The sequence below is a fragment of the Hypoxylon trugodes genome (assembly GCF_022578975.1).
Source record: "Hypoxylon trugodes strain CBS 135444 unplaced genomic scaffold F4822scaffold_9, whole genome shotgun sequence".
NCBI classification, from domain to species: Eukaryota; Fungi; Ascomycota; class Sordariomycetes; order Xylariales; family Hypoxylaceae; genus Hypoxylon; species Hypoxylon trugodes.
In genome coordinates this window covers 1,202,309-1,221,692 of record NW_026250024.1, presented here as the reverse complement: position 1 = coordinate 1,221,692, position 19,384 = coordinate 1,202,309, and the positions used below count along the sequence as shown (strand labels likewise).

The 19,384-nt window shown below is 48.1% G+C and overlaps 8 protein-coding genes across 8 annotated transcripts; 5 read left to right on the top strand and 3 right to left on the bottom strand.

Annotated features, from left to right (window-relative positions):
- The first annotated feature begins 192 nt into the window (after positions 1-192).
- F4822DRAFT_371420 (Smr domain protein) lies at positions 193-1,948 on the top strand. The gene is made up of 5 exons (XM_051456269.1): positions 193-564; positions 694-794; positions 948-1,198; positions 1,304-1,425; positions 1,487-1,948. The coding sequence occupies exons 1-5, from the start codon at positions 531-533 to the stop codon at positions 1,711-1,713; spliced, it is 735 nt and encodes a 244-aa protein (XP_051310493.1). The 5' UTR covers positions 193-530; the 3' UTR covers positions 1,714-1,948.
- Positions 1,949-2,183: 235 nt separating this feature from the next.
- F4822DRAFT_433258 (D123-domain-containing protein) lies at positions 2,184-3,489 on the bottom strand (the record flags this gene model as incomplete). The annotated part of the gene is made up of 2 exons (XM_051461805.1): positions 2,184-3,312; positions 3,374-3,489. The coding sequence occupies 2 exons, from the start codon at positions 3,487-3,489 to the stop codon at positions 2,184-2,186; spliced, it is 1,245 nt and encodes a 414-aa protein (XP_051310492.1).
- A 303-nt stretch (positions 3,490-3,792) lies between these two features.
- Positions 3,793-4,642, top strand: F4822DRAFT_371423 (cwf21-domain-containing protein). Its single transcript, XM_051456270.1, has 2 exons — positions 3,793-4,158; positions 4,219-4,642. The coding sequence occupies exons 1-2, from the start codon at positions 3,926-3,928 to the stop codon at positions 4,493-4,495; spliced, it is 510 nt and encodes a 169-aa protein (XP_051310491.1). The 5' UTR covers positions 3,793-3,925; the 3' UTR covers positions 4,496-4,642.
- A 78-nt stretch (positions 4,643-4,720) lies between these two features.
- F4822DRAFT_433256 (uncharacterized protein) lies at positions 4,721-6,031 on the bottom strand (the record flags this gene model as incomplete). Its single annotated transcript, XM_051461804.1, has 2 exons — positions 4,721-4,999; positions 5,060-6,031. The coding sequence occupies 2 exons, from the start codon at positions 6,029-6,031 to the stop codon at positions 4,721-4,723; spliced, it is 1,251 nt and encodes a 416-aa protein (XP_051310490.1).
- A 625-nt stretch (positions 6,032-6,656) lies between these two features.
- On the top strand, positions 6,657-10,079 carry F4822DRAFT_371405 (uncharacterized protein). Its single transcript, XM_051456268.1, has 2 exons — positions 6,657-7,087; positions 7,149-10,079. Exons 1-2 carry the CDS (start codon positions 6,937-6,939, stop codon positions 9,500-9,502), a joined length of 2,505 nt encoding a protein of 834 aa, XP_051310489.1. The 5' UTR covers positions 6,657-6,936; the 3' UTR covers positions 9,503-10,079.
- A 2-nt stretch (positions 10,080-10,081) lies between these two features.
- F4822DRAFT_416061 (Nnf1-domain-containing protein) lies at positions 10,082-11,618 on the top strand. Its single transcript, XM_051459301.1, has 3 exons — positions 10,082-10,529; positions 10,744-10,865; positions 11,148-11,618. The coding sequence occupies exons 1-3, from the start codon at positions 10,248-10,250 to the stop codon at positions 11,425-11,427; spliced, it is 684 nt and encodes a 227-aa protein (XP_051310488.1). The 5' UTR covers positions 10,082-10,247; the 3' UTR covers positions 11,428-11,618.
- Positions 11,619-12,980: 1,362 nt separating this feature from the next.
- F4822DRAFT_433253 (uncharacterized protein) lies at positions 12,981-14,779 on the bottom strand (the record flags this gene model as incomplete). Its single annotated transcript, XM_051461803.1, has 4 exons — positions 12,981-13,280; positions 13,342-14,394; positions 14,449-14,523; positions 14,582-14,779. The coding sequence occupies 4 exons, from the start codon at positions 14,777-14,779 to the stop codon at positions 12,981-12,983; spliced, it is 1,626 nt and encodes a 541-aa protein (XP_051310487.1).
- A 2,271-nt stretch (positions 14,780-17,050) lies between these two features.
- F4822DRAFT_371302 (uncharacterized protein) lies at positions 17,051-18,368 on the top strand. Its single transcript, XM_051456267.1, has 3 exons — positions 17,051-17,432; positions 17,592-18,144; positions 18,205-18,368. The coding sequence occupies exons 1-2, from the start codon at positions 17,177-17,179 to the stop codon at positions 18,131-18,133; spliced, it is 798 nt and encodes a 265-aa protein (XP_051310486.1). The 5' UTR covers positions 17,051-17,176; the 3' UTR covers positions 18,134-18,144; positions 18,205-18,368.
- The last annotated feature ends 1,016 nt before the right edge of the window (positions 18,369-19,384 follow it).

Genomic DNA, 19,384 nt, shown 5'->3' with positions numbered 1-19,384 from the left:
AGCTGAGTCAACATACATTGCTAAGACACTTAGATTCTCATTTTGACATGTCGTCTTGCTACCAGCTTATAGCCATGTATCAAGTTGAGACTTCTACTAAAGTTCAGGAGTCATGGCGAAAACTACTCCCATTTTCAGGTACATGTACTACGCTGTAAAGGGAGGTCTCGGGGGATTTTTAGCCAGCTACCTAACAAAGAAAGCAGGCATTTTCCCAGCCACCAACAATAGCGGCTAGGTACTGGGGGAGCGGATAAGCTGCATAACAGCCCACGGTACTACGCCCTGTTTCGCACCACTAATTCGACCAAAGTAATCCGTGAAAAATCAAAATACCAATCGGCTTTGTATTGTCTGAATCCCATTTTCGAAGGCTTGCGGCTCACCCGCTTCCTACCTAATTCTCATAGCCGATGCATGTAACCACATACAACTTAGATTACCTAAATTCGTCTACCGAACTGCCGCTATCGTAATCCCGGAAGACAGCCGTCCTGCTTTATAGCGGCGTATAAAGTATAACTAACACAATGGCTATTCCTATGACACGATTGGGAGGCGGAGGTACGTATTGCATAGCTACCCAAATATTTACCACTGTAACATGCCACTTTGAGGCCTAGCCCCCACGTCATTATCCATTCACTATACATAATTGATAGCGCATAAGCTCATATGAACTCTCCCTTATAGCCTTCAACCATAGCCCCAGTAATGACGCCGAAGCCGAGTATGACCGGCTCCGGGACCTAGCCCGGGCGGAAGCCGCGAAGCGGAACAGTTGCTTCGATCGGGTAAGTGCACCCTCCTTCCGATTATCTCTTATACACCCATTCTATATCATGATCACGTCAATATCATCTATTCACATCCATATACATATATACCTATCCCTTCATACCGCAATCCCACCATGTCCCTCACTCACCGCTCACCCAACCCCATAGGCACACCAAGCCTACGAGCGCGGCGACGGCGCGGGCGCCAAAGCCCTAAGCGACGAAGGAAAGCGACACGCAGCGCAAATGGACGAATACAACAAACAAGCCAGCGAGTACATATTCCGAGAGAACAACGCCGTAGACCGTGTCGCGGACGACACAATCGATTTGCACGGACAGTTTGTCGAGGAGGCCGAGGAGATTCTCGAGCGACGGATCCGTTATGCGCAGGAGCATGGGCAGACGCATTTGCATGTGTAAGTTTCCCATCCCTATTTTGTCTGTTATACTTATCACTTCACCTTTATATAAAGAAGAGGTTGGGGTGATTATCTGGGACGTAGAACTAACGAGGAGCACAGCATCGTAGGCAAAGGCAACCACAGCGCCAACCACGTTCAAAAGCTCAAGCCGCGCGTCGAGCAAGTATGTCGTGAACTGGGACTCCAATACGCAACCGAAGAAAACGCGGGGCGAATCTACGGTAAGTGATATCCCAACCACTTCACCACATACCACCATTATTGTTACTTACACACCCATAGTCAACCTCCAAGGCGGCGAAGCCGTAATGCCGCCATTACCGCACCAACCACCTACTCAACACGGTGGATACAGTAGTGGACATCAGCAACAGCATGGCCACCAGCAGCACCATTACCAGCAACAACAGCATCATCAACAGCAGCAGCAACAGGAACAGCCTGATGAGATCGAAAGGTTGGTGTCGAAGTTCTTTAAGAAGTTGGGCGATTGCTGTACTGTTATGTAAGGAGTTGGACAGATCATGTTTTACGGTTATATACGAGACTCGTTGCTTGAAGGGCGCTTGATATTGCGGAATTCGTAGATTCGATAACGACTTATGAGGGACATAAGAGGGCTTCAAGGCCACCAAAAGAAGAAGTGATATTACAGGATTGACAAGACACTATCTAAACGATAGTATCACTATAATTAAAGTTATTTGAACTCATCTAAGTCTCGATATCGCAAAGTACGGAGGTTGCCAGTGTGGTGTAGTTAATGTTACATATGCCGTTTTCAAGCTAGACGATGAAATTGTTGATCTAAATGTCCTCTCTTCTCACAATAGCTGAAGACGTTTAGATAACTCAGATATTGGATGGTTATAACAGTTCATAGAACACCGAAATACCGAAGCCGCATTTCATGATTCTCATAGCGCCTAATATCATTCTTGCGACCACTACTTCTATTAATCAACAAACCAAATCCTTATCACCTCTCCCAATTCGCCACATTCTCCCTATACTCCGTCATCTCCCTCCACTTGCGCGCGAAATCACGCATACCACCCTCGCCAGCCAAACTAGCATCAACAACATCCTTCGGCAACTTATGTGCCGAGTACTGAGGCGAGCTAAAGTTGAACGCAGCCGGGTCCTCTTTCTCAATGAGTCTCAACTCGGGCACAAAATCATCATCCCCATCCTCCTCACTCTCACTATCACTGTCTTCACTCTCCTCCACTTCCTCACCTCCCATAACACCAAGCACCGGCCCCGGAACCTCCATATCCAACAACTCCCTCCAATCAAACAACAAACTATCCGTATGCGGGGCCCAAGCATTAATATCGATCAAGCGCGCACGACTCAGCGTCTCATTCTCCTCCTCGGACTCGGGTATGTACACATCGAACGCGAAACACCCGTCGGGGAACGTGTACCGCAGCTTGTGGTTGAAGAGCTGCGCTATGCGCGCGACGATCTCGGTGCGTAGCGATTTGAGGAATTCGTAGTAATTTAGGTCGCGCTGTGAGATGGCGATTAAGTTTCGGTGCTTGACGAAGCATCGGAATTCCATTGCTGTGTGGGGGTTGAAGTAGGAACGGAGTACGAGGACAGGTTTGAAGGGAGGGGGGCCGTTAGAAGAGGGATTGTTGGTGGTGTTAGAGGTGCCGGTGGGTGTACAGTCATCGAAGGCGTGTTCGAGGTCGTAGGTGATGAAGTTGGAACTCTTGAGTAGTAGGTATACATCATTGGGGCTGGTACATTTAATGGTGTTCTGGTGTGGTGATATCCAAGTTGCGTCTTTGGGTGCTGTCCAGTTCAGTTTCGGGGCTACCGCGCCGCCTAGTTCTGTGATCTTGTCCTTGATCGCTTGGTGTAGCTCCGGAAATCTTTGGTTTGGCGGGAGCTTCGGCTCTTCATCTTCCTCGTCGCTATCAGAATCCGACTCGACTTCCTCGACGGGTGGCCGAAAGGTTGAAGGCGCCGACTCCCATTCATCATCCTCTGGTTCAGCTCCGTCATCGTCCGCAAGTACGATACCATCCTCACGGATGTACTCTACAAACTCCGGTGATAATGGGATTATCCGTGATTTGATACATGAAGTTCGGTATCTAATAGCTTGTAAGCCATCTACACCCTTAAATTTTTGGTTGGATATAAAAAGTTACGGACTTCGGAAACCAAGAGTCATAGGAACAGTTTAGTATATGATCTCTCGTAATTGGAGAAAACTGTGGCGCGGAACTTGCAGCTCCCGAGGAAGATTGTGTATTTGTGAATGTAGGCATTTTATACACTTTTAATGTGTTCGACGGGGAGCTTTATGAGAATATTCGATTAAGTTTGAGAAGTATGAACTCTTAAACTCTCTAGAAAAAAATAGAGATGACACATTCAAAGATATTTATATGAACCCTGGCAACTGCGTAGATCTTGAAATGGCAGTCACTGTTCGACTCATACTTCATGCAGCTATCCTTACGTATATGGCGGGGCAGCGGGGCACTACAGTTATCTTCTATCGTTTGTGTCCCTCAGGGTAGCTCTAGCGTAACTTTTTTAGTTCAATACGGTAAAGTTATAGCGTAAAAACCCACCGTTCCATTTCCGCCACCAGTTACCGCCTTCCCATCTCTCATCACCTTCACCAAGTATTCTTTAGCTCTCTTCCCGATTACCTTCATATCATCGAGACGGTCGCATTTCTTATACACTACTCCGACCATGTCTGACAACGTCGGTCTTTCTACACCACGAGGTAGCGGAACCTCCGGCTACGTCCAACGCAATCTGGCATACCTTAGACCGCGCGACCGAGCAGCGCCCTACAACACCAAAGATTTCGATAGCTTGAAACATCGACAGCGACAACCGGACAAGGAGATTTTGGAGCACGATCGCAAGCGTGAGGTAGAAGTAAAGGTCTTTGAGTTACGCGATCAGCTTGAAGATGAGGGGTATGTCATACTCATTGCAACCCAATTCGTTCTTAGGCAGTTAGCTAATAAATGCGACAGTGTTGACGAAGACGAAATTGACAAGCGCTGCGATGCCCTACGGAAAGAACTACAAGCGAAGATGAACAAAGGCGGTAAAGACGTGATGCCAAGAAAGCCGCTTAAGTCTCACCAAGTCCATGAATTGGCGGACGCCAAAATCAAGGAGAGCGAACGATTGCGGAATGCACTGAAAATAAGCAAGGACTATGAAGAAGGCAGCCATTGGAAGAGACAAGAGGATAGATTAAGAAAGGCCTTGGAGAGAGAATCTTCCGAGCAAAAGGATAGAGACTAAACAGCTTTCGGCATGGATTTAGGAATTATTCAGTTATTCATTGGGTTGCGCATGGCGTTTCGGATGGTTCATTTTTGGTTGATGACTTAGGGGTAGTTACGATACTCGCGAATTCAATATTCCCCTGATACTCATATAACTCGCATTGGTGATGGATGAATGGATGGATGTTGAACTCCGTATTTCTATTGTTGCCCTTGTCTATTCCCATGGGTATCAATGTTTCTAATTGGCCGCCAATATTTCCGCAGCATCCACCGAAGGAGCATGGTCTTCCCTTCCAAGATTTTCCCTAAGCCTTTCAGCGCGACGAGCCTTTTCCTCTGCCTCCTTTTGCCTCTCATGTTTGATATATGTTGCATAACGCAAAGTACCCAGAGTCATTACTGCCATAAATAGGATACCCAATACGGATCGACGAATTAGCACCCATCTTAAGCCTTCGATATCCGATCTGGAATCGCTGTTGAGAGTAACGCTGATTTTCAAGTTGAGTTGTTGGATCTTCAAGAAGGTTAGTCCGCGCAACGAGTAGGTAGAATACTAAATAACGAGATGACGCACAGCACTTTCCATAGTCCTCTGCTCTTCCCTCACGTTCATCCTGCGATCATTGAACATGCCCTTAACATCGTCCTTCAGGGTCATAAGATCCTGACTCATCCGTTGGCTCAGGATATCGACCTCATGCTGTAGCTGGGTTCGCTGCTGACGGGTCGTCTCATCAGCTGCCCTCCTGTTGTTTTTCACTTCGGCACTAAGTTCTGAGCAGGCAGCACGGAACAGGTATGTCTCCTGCGCAAGTTCATTAGCCGGGAAGAAGAGGCCGACGGAGGATAGTTTTCGCACATTATCAACGTCGCTTTTGCTAATTAGTCCTTCCTGAGCGACGTCTAAATTCTGAGCCAATAATCCTCGAATAGCCTTCATAACTGTGATGGCCTGATCTTTACTATACCCACCAATTTCCAACTCCTTGACAAGGCTGTAGCTGTCGAAATGATGAACATAGGGAGGCGTCGATATATGCGGGTGGTGCGCTGATTCGGGCGGTGGTATATGTAACACTGCTTCCATCGGTCCACTCTGTTGCATCTTCGCCTCCGTCGCAGCTTGCTGAGGATTTAAAGGCGCCGCGCTGGAAGGTGTAGGTTTCTCTTGGGATGGAACCTCAGTCTGCCCTGGTTCTTTCGTTTCTGCATCATCCTGCTCTTGGGGTTCTTGTACTACTTCCTTCTCTTTATTTGTAGCATCCTTGCTATCTGGTTCTGGTTCGAAGCTCGTCAATTTTGACGGATCTGCGCCTGGCGCCGGTAGGTTTACGACGTCGGGCGTAACAGGCAATGGCTCCACGGCCTTACCATGTCTCTCGAAAACAGCTTGTCTGGACGGTGTCGAAGACGAGAAAAGTGCCATGCGTGGTTTACAGCAGGTATTCGGGGACTTGCGACATCGGATCTTGGTAGAAGACTCGCCGCTAAGGCGAGCGGCCCGGAACAAGTGTGGGTAGAGGAAGGTTAACCGAACATTCGACATGATCGGTTAGCTGTTGGGATGTTATATGAAAATATTGGAATAGTATATGTACAAAGGGAACATAATGTCGGCAGAAATACGTAAATCAAGTTAATGAGAGTAGATAATTATTTGTAGATGACATGGTTTTAAAGCTTAAAGCAAGAATTGGGAAATCCGAGTCCCCACGTGGAACTTCTTAGCTTGTGATTTGGAGCATGCGGACAGAAGGTTCCTGGCGGCCCGACTTGCGCAAAGAAAGTTGGCACGATCGGTTATGTAAAAAGGTACGAAACGGTTGAAGAGCCAATCTACGAATTTCCGTTTGACGGCGGGTGGATACTTTGGTATGTACATGTACCTAAGTAGATACCCGTGGGCTTGTTACCGTTATGCTGTTACTCAAGGGGGGAAAGAGAAACAATTGGTTGGGAGACCATTGAACAGGGGTATCTCTCTCGTCACCCCGCAACCCGACAGTGAAAACAACGCAAGACCCAGCTGAAGGCGGGAGCTTCCCCGAATCCCTGCTAACCAGCAGCTGCAGTGCCATGTCACTCATATCTTAGGCTGGTGGCTGTTGCTGTTGTCTCCTTTTGCATGACCACTTTCCCCTTCAAGGCTAAGTTTTTAGTTTTTATTTTTTTTCTTTTCTCAATTTCCAGTCTGTGATGCCTCAGGCCTGGACGAAATTTTATGGAAAAGGAGAACATTTAATTGCTGCCATTCGCATTCCTTTGGAATTGGCTGCTTGATACCCAAGGTTCACAAATATCTAGGTACCTATCTTCTAGGTATCTGGTCGACAATTATTCGTTCGACATTCCACAATCCCCAACGATTCGTCATTCCGCATTCCTACCAGTTATCGACGGTAACTCGAATCTGACCAACCGAACTGTTCGCCGACGAGTGTTTCCGCGGCCATGGCGTCGGCCGATGCGCTATCGGCGCCCGGGTCGGCGACCTATGCGTCGGACACAATGGTGGTAGGAGATGGGACCTGGGACTTCTCTAAGAACGATTTCTTGTTGCCGAATCTCATGGGATTGAACTTCGAAACTATGCGATACAATGGTAAGTCAATCCAGACTTCCTAGTCATTCTATGTCAGTACCAGTAACTAACCGCTTACTAGGCATGGGCAATCGCTTCTCGACGATACCACAATATCACCAATTGGTCACCGGCCATGGGATCCTCGCTGTCATCACCTTCCTTTTCGTTATCCCGGCCGCAGTTATGTACGCGAGATTCAGACCATACGGTTCTCCTATACGGTTCCACGCATACTTGAATGTTCTCGCCGTTGGTCTTTGTACCGTTGTGTTTGTACTCGGATGGTTCGCCGTAGGCCCAAATCGAAGCTTAACAAATCCTCATCATGGAATTGGAGTGGCCATATACACTATGATCATGGTTCAAATCATTGGAGGCCGTCTAGTGAAGAATATTCGTAAGAAGTCATTCCGACTGATGCTTCATCGATGGCTCGGAAGAACGGTTGCAATTTTAGGAATGGTTCAGGTCCCCCTCGGACTTACTCTCTACGGATCACCCTTGTATACCTTTATTTTGTATGCAGTTTGGATGGCAATATTGCTTCTAGCATACTTCATCCTTAGCTGGCGACATGAAAGCAATCGCGATCGGGAAGATCTCGTGAGCCATGGCGGACGTTCCGAAGGTGGCATCACAGAATCGGAACACAAATCAAAGCGAGGGATGGGGTGGCTAGGACCATTGTTAGCGGGAGCTGGAATCTGGGCACTCCTGCGAGGACGAAAAGACCACGAAGCAGGTCGAGAGCAAAGTCGCAGCGGGTCCCGACCGCGCAGTCGTAGCCGGCCTCCTGAGGTCATTCCATCCCAAAGAGGCTCAGAGAGCTACTTATCGGATGAGAAAATCTCAGATAGAACTCGAACCGACCGTCGTGAGGGTGGAGGAGCTATGAATTGGTTACTTGGTTTGGCTGGACTCGTTGGAGCTGGAGCCTTGGTTAAAGGGGTCAAAGAAAGGAGGGAGAAACGAAGATATGATGACGAAGAATATTCAGCGGTACCAACAGATACACCTAGTCGGACCAGCCGTCCGAACAGATCCCGAAGAGCTGCTACCCAGTACACTGAAAGCGAATTCAGCGATGACCGAACAGACATTCATCCAGGCCCAAGACCACATACCCCGTTGTTACCTGGTCCTGAGTGTCCTGGAGCTTCAGCTCTAAGCGGTACAGAGCCTATGACGCCACGGCCCTTGCATGCTCGGCCGACTCATACGGAGAGCAGCTATTTATCTGACTATTCGTCATATGTGAGTCCAACACAGCGGCCTGTAGAAGATGAAGAAAGCAAAGCTGGAAAGGGTATCCTGGCTGCTGTAGGCTTGGGCTGGCTAGCAAAGAGGGTGAAGGATCGACGAGACAAGAGAGCGGATGATGACCGTCGCAGGGAAGAGGACGAGAGACGGGACGGACAGCGCGGATCAAGATATACCGGAGATGGTCACAGCACTCCAACAAGATCATCACGACGTCGGCCACCTCCAGCATCTGCTCCAACTGTTACTTCCTTGACTACAGCTTCATCGATGCTTGAATCTCGTCCTCCAGGAACAACCATTTCCGGTCCTCCAATGCCACCCCTTGGTGCTGCAGGTGCGCAGCCTCCTGTGCCAGTTCCTGTCCCAGCTCCGGGTCGAGGTTCGCATTCGCATTCACGATCGACATCGAGATCAAAGAGTACTATCACAAACTCGGTCACAATGCCGCCAATGCCACCCGATCCGCATGGTGTACTTCATCCATTACGTCAAGAATCCGGTACCGAGTCTTACGCATCTAGTGGTGGTAGGCCTCATAGACGGCATTCATCGCGTCACCGTAGAGAACTTGAAGAGGCCGCAGTCATCGGTGGCGCCGCAGCTATTGAAGAAGAGGAACGTCGCAGAGGAGATCGCAGCCAAGCCCCTAGCCAGCCTGTTAGTGTTAAAGTGAGATACCACGACGACCGTGATAGAAACATAACACTCCGCCGTCTCACCGAAGAAGAAGCGGCTGCAGCTAGGCGTGGACAACGGGGAAGGTCAGATTCCGTTAGTACATTCTCCGAGAGCGAAGCACCAGCTAGTCGACGATATAGACGTGATTCAAGTTCGCACAGAACCGCGGACGAAACTGCGACCGAAAGATTGGTGTCCGAGCCAATGTCACCGCCAACACCAGCTTTCGCCGGAGGTCGACGAGGGGGCAAAGACTCGGCTTATTACTCTGGCCAGCCAGGTCCTTCGGGCGTACCATTGGCTGATCCGACTGTCTCTAGTTTAGGCACGGCGGAAAGTCATCCGACGTGGAGTGCGATGAGTCCTTCACCTAGTGGGCCGACAGGACCGGCGGGCTCATCAGCGCCGTCAGCTGCGGAGCGAAGACGGCGAAGACGACTCGAAAGAAGAGACCAAAGACCTTCTACTTCGCATAGCATCGACTATAACTGATGTTTCGGCGATCGCATGTCGTCATACTTCTGACCCTCATTGCTCGGTGTTTTGGCGTCTACTTTACTTTAACGATTCGACTCGTCCATGATAATCGCATGTATTCCCCGGGAGCATTGTTCGGCAATTTTTTTCGGCCTAATTAGGAGACCATGATGTTTGGACAAAGCTGTATGTCTCGGGAATGAGCTTGAAGAAAAGAGGGTTTTTGCATGATATCCCAAGATATCCAATTGGTTGGCTGTTTCCTTTTTACGTGTTAATAGTACAGTGTACTGGATGAACATAATAGAATGATAATATGTACAATCCCTTTTGATAGATGAAGGAAACGAATTTTTCACTGTTTCATGACATGTTGTGTATGGAACTTTGAGTTGAAACTCGAGAGGATTGACTGAAGGGATGGATGATGATTCGTGTGACCATTTACAGGCGGTTTAGTGCTAGCGCCAGTGAGCTAGGTGCCTCGGTGCCCTGAAACTTTAATAGAATTAGGCGGGTCCACGTGCAATCGCGACGTATCGATAAGCTGCCGCAACTCAAAATCGCGGTTTAAAGATTCCATCGCAACGCGACTATTTAATTGATTTACATAATTTACATCACGTTCCATGCTGTCGCATGACTTGTTTTTCATACTGCACTCTTCATAAAAGTGGACACTTAGTAGCTCACTTAATATAATCGTCAAACGAAAGAAATCATTAGCCCTTCTGCTAGACCATCAATAAACCAAATCAATATGGCAGCCGTCGCAGGCGGAGAGGAACCAACAGCGGTTGGAGGAAGCTCACAACACCAAGCCCCTGCATCACCGCCTCTACCGGCGCGACATACACCAGTAACACCTGGACCAAGGGCATCACGATTTCAAGCTGTATTAGACTCGAGCTTGAAACACACGCTGGGCAAGATTAGCTGGGACAACTTCGCAGCATGTTATCCAACCGTGGCCGAGAAATCACCCGCCGTGCTGCGCGCGGTTCAGAAGCAGATGGTTGATCGATTAGGGGCATTGTGCAAGGTAATTATTTCCCCCTTTTTCTTTTCATCAATTGCTGTGGTTTTGTTTACTGCGATGCAATGGATGGTGATGATGTGGGGGTGGCTATTCTATTGGCCATGCGCGGGGCCAAGATGCAAATCAATTGAAAATGTTTCGATTGGTCTCAATCACAAGAAAAGAGGAGCATAAGGACAGCGTGAACTACCAACTTTACTGACCGGAAAATATGTAGAAGGAATTTGATTCCGTACTGCAGGGCCGCAATGTGGTGGCCAAGCTAAACGAGCTCGAGGGTCTGGTCAGCGAAGCTGAGCGAAGGAGGGACGACGCTGGTGTCGCGGAAGCACCTATACCGTAAGTGCAATTTTGTTAATTGGATGGATGTTTTCCCTACTCTACATATAAGCCGTAATTGAATAGCGTTCTTTCACGTACGACCATAGGATTTGGAAAACTCGGGATCCCGTCCGCTCTCCCATAGATAAGCCAGATACCGCCGGATCAGTAGTTGGGTCGGTGACGACCAGCGAATCCCCGGTGTTGTACGTTTTACTTTTTTATTTTATCACTTTTCGCCATATCCTAATTGTCATTTCATTTTATTTTCATTCTTCATCCAGACACTAATTCTACCAGACCTCATATGCTGCCTCCGGATCAAGTCTTAGCAGCACATCTCGCACCACACTTAGCACAACAACAATCACAACTCAACGCGAAACTACAGACAGTCCAAGCGCACAACGCTAAGCTATTCAGCGATATACAAAAGCAGCGCGCTGAGATGCAGTCATTAATGGGTCTCCTGCAAAAGGTTTTAGAAGATATCGACGGGGCTAATGGTCAGATGGACGGTATCATGGATGATCTGTCTAAGGAAACGAGAGCGGTGGAAGCAGAGATGGCTAATCCATGAAGGATTCTTCTTCGGTACGACACGAGGACCAATACTTATGATATGACATATTTAGGATCAAGGAGGGAACGATGCATAGGTTTGGCGTTCCGGCGTACGAGTCGACCGAGTCCCTATATTTGATTGAATTCCTTAGTTGAAATAGTATCAATGCGTACAACCATTTTCAGTAAATAAATTTTCAATTAAAATCAATTGAAAAAGCTCGTACATATGTTAATCCAGAGCAACAAGTAAGCGTGGGACGTTGACATAAGAAAGGCCAAATCGTTCCTATATCAATCTTAAGCGGCCTTAAGTTCGCCTACTTTGAGTACCAAGACGATATAAATATTGAGGCACTGTGTTCGCAAAATAACGTCTCGTCGTACCGAGCCACTTACGTATTACACTACTAAAGATCCGGTTAACCCACTATTGGTTCTTTTTCGCATACACAGTAACGCTCACCGTGTTCATTATCAAGCTTCATAAGAACTCCCCATTATATTCACATCCGATCTCAGTATCGGAACTAGCCAAGAAACCGAACCAGCATCACCACATACAAACTCCTTAACCCAACCCCGGAAACCCATCTCCGGTATGATATATCATAAACCCCAAACCATCCCCCAAAGATCGGGAACATCCGGTTCACCCAGGTGGCGCACGGGATCTACGCAATCTCGGGACGCCGCATCGCGCCCCCCATGCAGCTAGACCAAAAGGTTGAAGAACCTAGTACAGCATATCTAGCCCACCGGATCGTGCCCCCATCCAGGTACCTAGATAGGTACATGCTTGGATAATCTCCGTCGGAGTTATCTCATACGGAAATAAAGTCGGAAGCTGTCTAAAGGTTTAAGTGGCGGGTATTTGCCGACCAATCTTGTTAGCCCCTTGTATTCCTATGATTGTAGGACGGCATAGCATCAAGGAATTATATAGAAGACATCAGCTTATTTAGGGGTCCAACCATACGTAAGTAACTCAGCAGATACGCCACAGTAGCACAACTCGTCTCGTAACAAATCCGTGATGTGATAGACATCTACCGCTGAGTATAACGTCTAAAAATCAAAATCAGTATTAAGCCAAGTTTACTCAGCGATACAATAGCAATACACTAGACACGATACAATGTAAAGATGTCTTGATCATTTCTGTCCGTATTGTACAACTGTACAAGTCTGGTTTACCCCCTGCCCTCCCTGAATGTCCCAAATATCACCCTTTTCACTCCTCCCATGCAGATGAGCGTTAACTTTTCCAGCCGTCCATCAATGTACAAACCTCCAAGTCGAGGTATCATTAGCTAAAGATGATCGTGCGATGATATATGCGTGCTCAAATCAAACCTGGCGCTCAAGACAACCTAATAAAGGTTCGTCTATGTTGGTCCGAGTTGAAAGTCATAAACCACCTAAACCCCCCTCTCAACTCCAAATCCTGCGTATGACGCGTTTCTGAGATATGGACATGAAGACTTTCGGTTCCCAAAGGAATTCCGAGTCCTGACAGTCCAGTAACTACTTAATATTTCCGAACACCTAGCGTCGCTATTACGGCGCTCATGCATTCGTAGCTTGCGAAGCACCCCTGCCACGGGGTGCACCACCGCCGCCTCTACCACGGCCCTGGCCACCGAAATTACCCCGACCACCTTGACTTCCAGACCGACCATCAAATCCTCCACGGCCCGGGCGGTTCTGCACGTTTCCTCGTCCTGCAGTGTAGTTGCTGCCACCGTAGGCACCGGCCTTGGGACGTCGGGGCTCAACAACAATGTTCTCTCCATTAACCACATGAGGGTTCGCGGCTACGGCAGTCTGGTAACCGCCTGCCGTGGCAAACTCGACGAATGCACAGTTCTATAGCGCGTTAGATTATTTATATTATTCATCATATCCAGGGTCGGTGTCAGTGGCTTACCTTTTGACGATTGATATCAAAGTAGACCAATTCGCCATGCTGTGCTAGCGCTGCCTTCAGGTCTTCGTGCTTGACCTTGTCCGTGACATATTTGACGTATCCCATAGTGCTGTCCTTCTCAGCTTGGAGACCGGAAATCGACAGGGGCCTGTTTCCTCGTTTCGAGTCGCCGCCGGCGGTTTGCCATTCAGCAGATGTCTCCTTGGCGGGTGTGGCGGGGGTGGCTGTCTCGGAAGTCTGAGTCTGAGTTTGAGCCGGAGCGGACGTTTGAGGTGTCGCTGATTGGGCAGAAGCAGCCGGGCGCGATTGCGGGGCAGCTACGGGAGTTGCCGCCTTAGCCGGGAGAGGTACGACAGGGCGAGGACCCGCGGCGGCGGCAGCTCGACTTGCCCACGTCATAGGCTTAGGTGGCTGAGCAGGAGCAGGCGCGGGAGCTGCAGCTGCAGCGGGCGGCGGTTGGCGAGTCTGTACAGGCGTTGGGCTGGGATCTGCTGGCTTCTCAGGCTCCTTTGTATCTTCCTCAGCAATTTCCTGGGCGGTCTCCTCAGGGTCGGGGACGGCTTCGGTTTCCTGCTTGCTAGCAGTTTCCGGAGCTGCTGCCGGCTCGCTAGCGGCGGCCTCAGCTGCTACATCACCATTGGTTGGGGCAGCTTCCTTGGGAGCCTCGGTGGCTTCCTCTAGCTTCTTGTCTATAACACCAGCATCGAACGAAGCGGGCTTCTCAGCCGGCTCCGTGGGCAGCGCCTCGGGTTCCTCCTTAGCCGCCGGGACAGATAGAGTTACAGGGTCCGCTTGCTCATCTTGGGTAGCCTCAACAGCCTCCTCATCACCTTCCTCCTTTATATATCGAAGAATGTCGTTCAAAACGAAGTATCCAGAAGGTTGTTGCGCAAGTACAAAGGTCTGGACAAACTTTTTCGGGTCGCCAGCTTTGTTGGAGGTCTCGCCGATTACTTGGATAACGATATTGTCGAAAGAAGCCTGGGAATCGACGTTGGAAACTCGGACCTTGCAGTCCTGGAAGTCAAGCTCCTTGATGCGATCCTGGATGTTCTAGAATAGTGTATTAGCATCCACCAACGGTACCAATGTTACCAAGGAACATACCTGTCTGCCAACAGAGACGTTGGCGACCTCCGCTTCCTGACCATACACGAATTGAGAGCGTTTCCCGTAGAAAAGCTATATGAGCGATTAGTATAGGCAGCGGCGACAAATGCAACGCATGATCGGAACTTACGTGGAGCTTCTCCGGTGTCTTACTCAGGGTTGTGTAGTACTGCTCGACGAAGAACCAGGCGACCTCATCTTTTCCAAGGTTGTTGTTAGAGCTGGTGTTGCTTGCTTGGTCGGCAGAAGGAACGGCGGTTGAAGAAGCTGCAACGGCAGAAGCCGCTGAGAATTGCTCGGGGTGACTGAGGTTACCGTTTGTCGCCATGGTTGCGCTAGGTTGTGGAGGAAATATGCGCGCCTAATCGGACGGAAGCGATCTTGTAGATGAGGTCAATGACGAGGGCAACTCAAGAGTGAGCTCGAAGGTGATCAGCTACCTCAGTGAGGATAGGATTAATTCCACGGGCGACAAATGCCGTAGTGAAATAAAATATGGTTTATTTATACGGATTAGAGTGCCGCGATAGGAAACCTCAAGAACCGAGGAGATTGTGTCTCGCGAAGAAACAAAGCGGGAAACACCTCGGGTTGGGTAGAAAGAGAAAGAACCGAATGAAAAATCGGCGTTGGTTATTGGGGAAGAATTAGAGGAGAGGAGAGAAGAGGGGAAAGAGAAAGATGTATGATTTTTTTTTTAGAGGTGGCGGAAAAGGAAGGTGGTCGTCGGAGAGGGAGAAGAAAATTGTGTGTGTGTGAGTTTATGAAGTGTGATGAAGTGGATGATGGATAAAATGGTGGAAGGTTTAATCAGAAGTAGTTGGTGGTGGAGAAATTGATCGATAAATGTTCGATATGTTATTTTTTTTTTTTTATCCTTCGGGTTGGAGATTTTGTTTGGTCGAGTTCGGGGAAGGTAAGAACGATGCGTGCGGGCGGGTGAGAAAGTAGGTAGGTAATGTCTCTTGTCAGACGCGGCGCGCACTAACGTAATTAGATACCTAACCTATCGAGAACGGACGGGAAGAGATCTAAGTCCGTGCAGGAAAGGAACGATGGGGGAAAAAAACAAAGAGACAGTGACGAAATTTCGTTTTGAGACGTAAGACTCGTAGAAATGAAAAAAACGTGGTGGCGACACGATTGTCGTTTTTTAGTAGTAGTAGTAGTGGAAAAAAGATAGGAAACTGTGTCGAAGGACTGGGCTGGAATCGGACGTTGAATGTACGTCAAATTAATTTTGCCGTGGGCACTTTTTTCTCGAGTTCGCGAAAGAACGTTTGGCCAGAAATTTGCCTAGGCGGGCTCCATCGAATTAGAAAATCGTGGAGGTTATCGGATATTTATCGGTATTTCTTTCCTTTCTAGTCTGCTAATTCACTCTTCGCCGTTCCCTTTGGGAACAAGTACATCGGTACACTTGCAGTAGTTTTGAGTCAGATCTCCACAGTACCCCAAGCTTTGCACTTAATTGAAGCTTGGACCAGCTGTAAGGGAAGCTTGTCTTACACGGAGTACCTACATGTAGGTACCTAGGTACCCACCCACGTATGTGTACGTACTATGCTGTATACACGCATGTAAATTCAGGACAATCTTCTTTTGCAAATCAGGTTTATTTCTCATTTGAATTATCAGATCTGATCTCGAATACAAAATTTAAGTCCGATGTTGGGTCAATATAGAGTGCGTCGTGGTAGAACATATCAAAAGAGGCGATTTAGTATTATGTAAGCTATTCAACGTCGAAGTATAAGTTCAGTCTAATCCTAAGCAATGAAAGACACTCTAGACTTTCAAAACGCATATAGATACATGTACAGAGTCGATTATAATTATGGTAGAACGCCCCAACCATCTAGAGGAGTTGACGACTTCATGGCCGTATACGCACGATACTTATTGATCCTACTTCTAAGTCTCACGTCGACGGTTTGATTCGAGGCGTAGACATTAAGTTTGCTCAATGAATAGGATTGCCTAGAAAACGTCGTTCGGAATGACCAAATTTGATGATTGTGAAGAGACAATTATGTACTTAGGTACTTATGGATTCAACAATGAGAATCTTCAAAGTTTATTTAAGCTGGCAGGTGGTAGGAAGAGTTAGTGTCTCCTAAGGTGGCTTCCTTCTCCAAAAGCAGACTATAGATAACCGTTACATAGATTCAAATTACATAAGACACACCATTTCGATAGACTCAACATTTATAAACATAATATCCTTTACGAACCACCTAGGTAGATGAATATCGTACCAATTTGGTCCCGCAAGCACCGATTAAATCAATTCCCGGCACCTGCCACTGTGCCAAAAAACTAGTCCTGGAGTTCGTGGTCTTATCATATCAGATACCACTTCCAATACAGTGCAGACTGGCACACTGCCAGTGTTTGGGGGCAAACTACACTCAGACCACCACAATCTAACAGTATTTTCAGCTATCAACCTGGGGAAAATGGATCGTGGCATGTTTTCACTAGTAAGAGGGAGGGTCAAGAGCACGACAGTAAAATTAAATGGCTACTCTTACCCTCCTACCAGGGTCCTTTCATTCTTCCCTCTGTAAATTTCACGATCTTTTTTCTTCCCTCCCTCTCCCACAGATCCCTCTGTAACACCACCATTTCCACTCGGAAATAGCCCGTTTCGAGTGGAATTTGTACAGGACGTTGATCGCCTTGTTTCTTCTTCTTTTTTTCTAATAAAAATTAAAACGCTGCGATGGACACGTCATCATCGCAATGCGGTTCCTTCGACTATCCATTTTGTACCGACCAGGTCAGAACCGCACCCGCCGGTACGTGCTGCGAGGCACCCAAGCAGTGTCTGCTCTTCGCGGCAAACTCGACTGTCGTCTGCTGCCCGGACAATGACTGTAGCGTCATTGATCCCATCACCTGTGACATCACCCAGCAGGTGTTCCCGGCAGATATTCTGACGACAATCCAAAAGGGAAACCTCCCTAGGTGTGGAAACCGTAAGTAATTTTCAAAGCTATTTATCGTCCCTCTCGGCCGATCTCAAAGTGAGGATTGCTATCTTATCAAGGCGTAGAACATTTCACCCTCGAGACACAATTTCAAGATTCTAAAGCTTACTTACCTAATATGATAATTACTAACACCCAATGTTGCAGAGTGCTGTCCGTGGGGTTTCCACTGCACGGAGTCCGGCGACTGCGAAGCAGATGCCGACCAGGATCAGTTGCCGGACGTAGTCGAGTTTCCTTCGCCGTATGCGAACTCAAACGGCACCGCGAGCCCCGTGCCGTATAATACAACGGCGGCCCCGCCCAAAGCTAGCGTCGTCGTTGTCACCAGCGCATATCCGATGCCCAGCCTCAGCCAGTCCAGCAACGCCGGCTCAGGGATGAGCGTAGCCGAAATTATCGGCATATCTTTGAGTGCGATCTTCGGCCTTGCGCTCATAGCCCTGGGCGCCTACCTCATCCGAAACTCCCGCAAAGCTGTCAGAGTTTTGAAGGACACGGAACAGGGTAGGGCAGCAGCAGCGGTGCCGGCGGGGAGCAGAACCCCCGCGGGGTTCAATCGAGCTCCCGCGCACATGGGAGGCGGGGTTATGATGAGGGCGGAGCTGGATAGCAACCCCGTTTGCGAGCTGATGGATCCGGCGATCATACGGCCGGTAGTGACGGAGCCGTATGAGCTCCCTGGCTGAAATAGAAGACCGTAAGTTCCAGATCCATTTGTCTTCAAGGTCTAAGAGTAATATATACTAACCCCGAATAGAGCCACAGACATACCAGGCTTTTGCCGCCCTTCTTTTTTTCGCCGATTTCTGTTCGACACTGAATGACATTTTATTGAATAACCGCACCACGTTTTGTTTTGCGCCGATGCGCGTTTTGGGTCCCGTCTTGATTCGACGAAGACCGTGGGTACGATATGGAGAGAAGGAAAAGAATGACATTCCTGCTGGCAATGGGAAGCCACCAGGGATGTATTCGAAGGGCTACAATTACGTAGTGTGTATAGAACCACTGGACGGCACTGTCCCTGGATACCGCGGGGGATAATTGCAAGCCGCCCGAGAGGTCGTATAGTCTTGCTGGAGAATTATCCAAAGGTATGGGCGGTGTCGATGGTCCAAAGGGTTATCTTGTAATATTTAGAATACTTGTATTATCACCGGCGTTTTTGATACCCAAAATACGACTGGCTGATTTCCATCATAAAAGCTTTCGAGACTTAGTTTATTTCATACGTGACCTTGATTGACGAACTTTACTTACTAGCCAACTTAGCTAGGAAACAGCCCTAGCGTTGTGTTGTGATAATGCCTCAATGCTGTTTCCACATAAGGAATACCTGGGGATCGTAAGCTATACTGTGAGACTATGAGACTATGTCGTTAGCTACTAGTATGGTATTGTGGCATTAGGATGTCATACCGCAGCGCATCAATAACTCCAATCAACCACTATTTCGATGTTGTTAGCATGTCTCCATTCGGGTGAAATTTACTAGATGATGATATTCCCAATGCACCCGAAATTTATACTAGGCGCCTGCCACGGATAAATTTTGTGCGAAGCCCGAATAACCCTGCTACCTAAAGGTGGTCCGGTGATGAGTACCTAGGTAACGAAATGCCTCTTTACTATCATGAGAATATTGAAGAATGAAGTTCGAATGCTCTCTCATTCTAAATGAGAGAGCGCTTCCGCCGCAAATTTTGCGCTGAAAGACCCACAGAGAGGCATCGCCTCCCTATCCATCTGCTCAAAGAGACACTTTTTGGGGATTTCTTTCGTCAAATTGAAAATATCTTAATTTAGTTCAGTGAGTCCCTTGCGTCCAGTGTTCTGCTGACGCCAGAATCTTCCAAGACAACGATATGAATTCATTGTGTTAAATTTGCCTCATTTAGTATTCATGTCGCTTCTTCGAAGGAATTTAAACATGCAGT

Bases quoted from the DNA above. Each gene is read 5' to 3' on its own strand.
- F4822DRAFT_371420 (XM_051456269.1), top strand. From the start codon at position 531: ATGGCTATTCCTATGACACGATTGGGAGGCGGAG. The intron at 565-693 runs GTACGTATTGCA...TCTCCCTTATAG, and splicing joins GACACGATTGGGAGGCGGAG to CCTTCAACCATAGCCCCAGT. The intron at 1,199-1,303 runs GTAAGTTTCCCA...CGAGGAGCACAG, and splicing joins GGGCAGACGCATTTGCATGT to CATCGTAGGCAAAGGCAACC.
- F4822DRAFT_371423 (XM_051456270.1), top strand. From the start codon at position 3,926: ATGTCTGACAACGTCGGTCTTTCTACACCACGAGGTAGCGGAACCTCC. The intron at 4,159-4,218 runs GTATGTCATACT...TAAATGCGACAG, and splicing joins GATCAGCTTGAAGATGAGGG to TGTTGACGAAGACGAAATTG.
- F4822DRAFT_371405 (XM_051456268.1), top strand. From the start codon at position 6,937: ATGGCGTCGGCCGATGCGCTATCGGCGCCCGGGTCGGCGACCTATGCG. The intron at 7,088-7,148 runs GTAAGTCAATCC...ACCGCTTACTAG, and splicing joins CGAAACTATGCGATACAATG to GCATGGGCAATCGCTTCTCG.
- F4822DRAFT_416061 (XM_051459301.1), top strand. From the start codon at position 10,248: ATGGCAGCCGTCGCAGGCGGAGAGGAACCAACAGCGGTTGGAGGAAGC. The intron at 10,530-10,743 runs GTAATTATTTCC...GAAAATATGTAG, and splicing joins GATTAGGGGCATTGTGCAAG to AAGGAATTTGATTCCGTACT. The intron at 10,866-11,147 runs GTAAGTGCAATT...TAATTCTACCAG, and splicing joins GTCGCGGAAGCACCTATACC to ACCTCATATGCTGCCTCCGG.
- F4822DRAFT_371302 (XM_051456267.1), top strand. From the start codon at position 17,177: ATGGACACGTCATCATCGCAATGCGGTTCCTTCGACTATCCATTTTGT. The intron at 17,433-17,591 runs GTAAGTAATTTT...CCAATGTTGCAG, and splicing joins CCTCCCTAGGTGTGGAAACC to AGTGCTGTCCGTGGGGTTTC.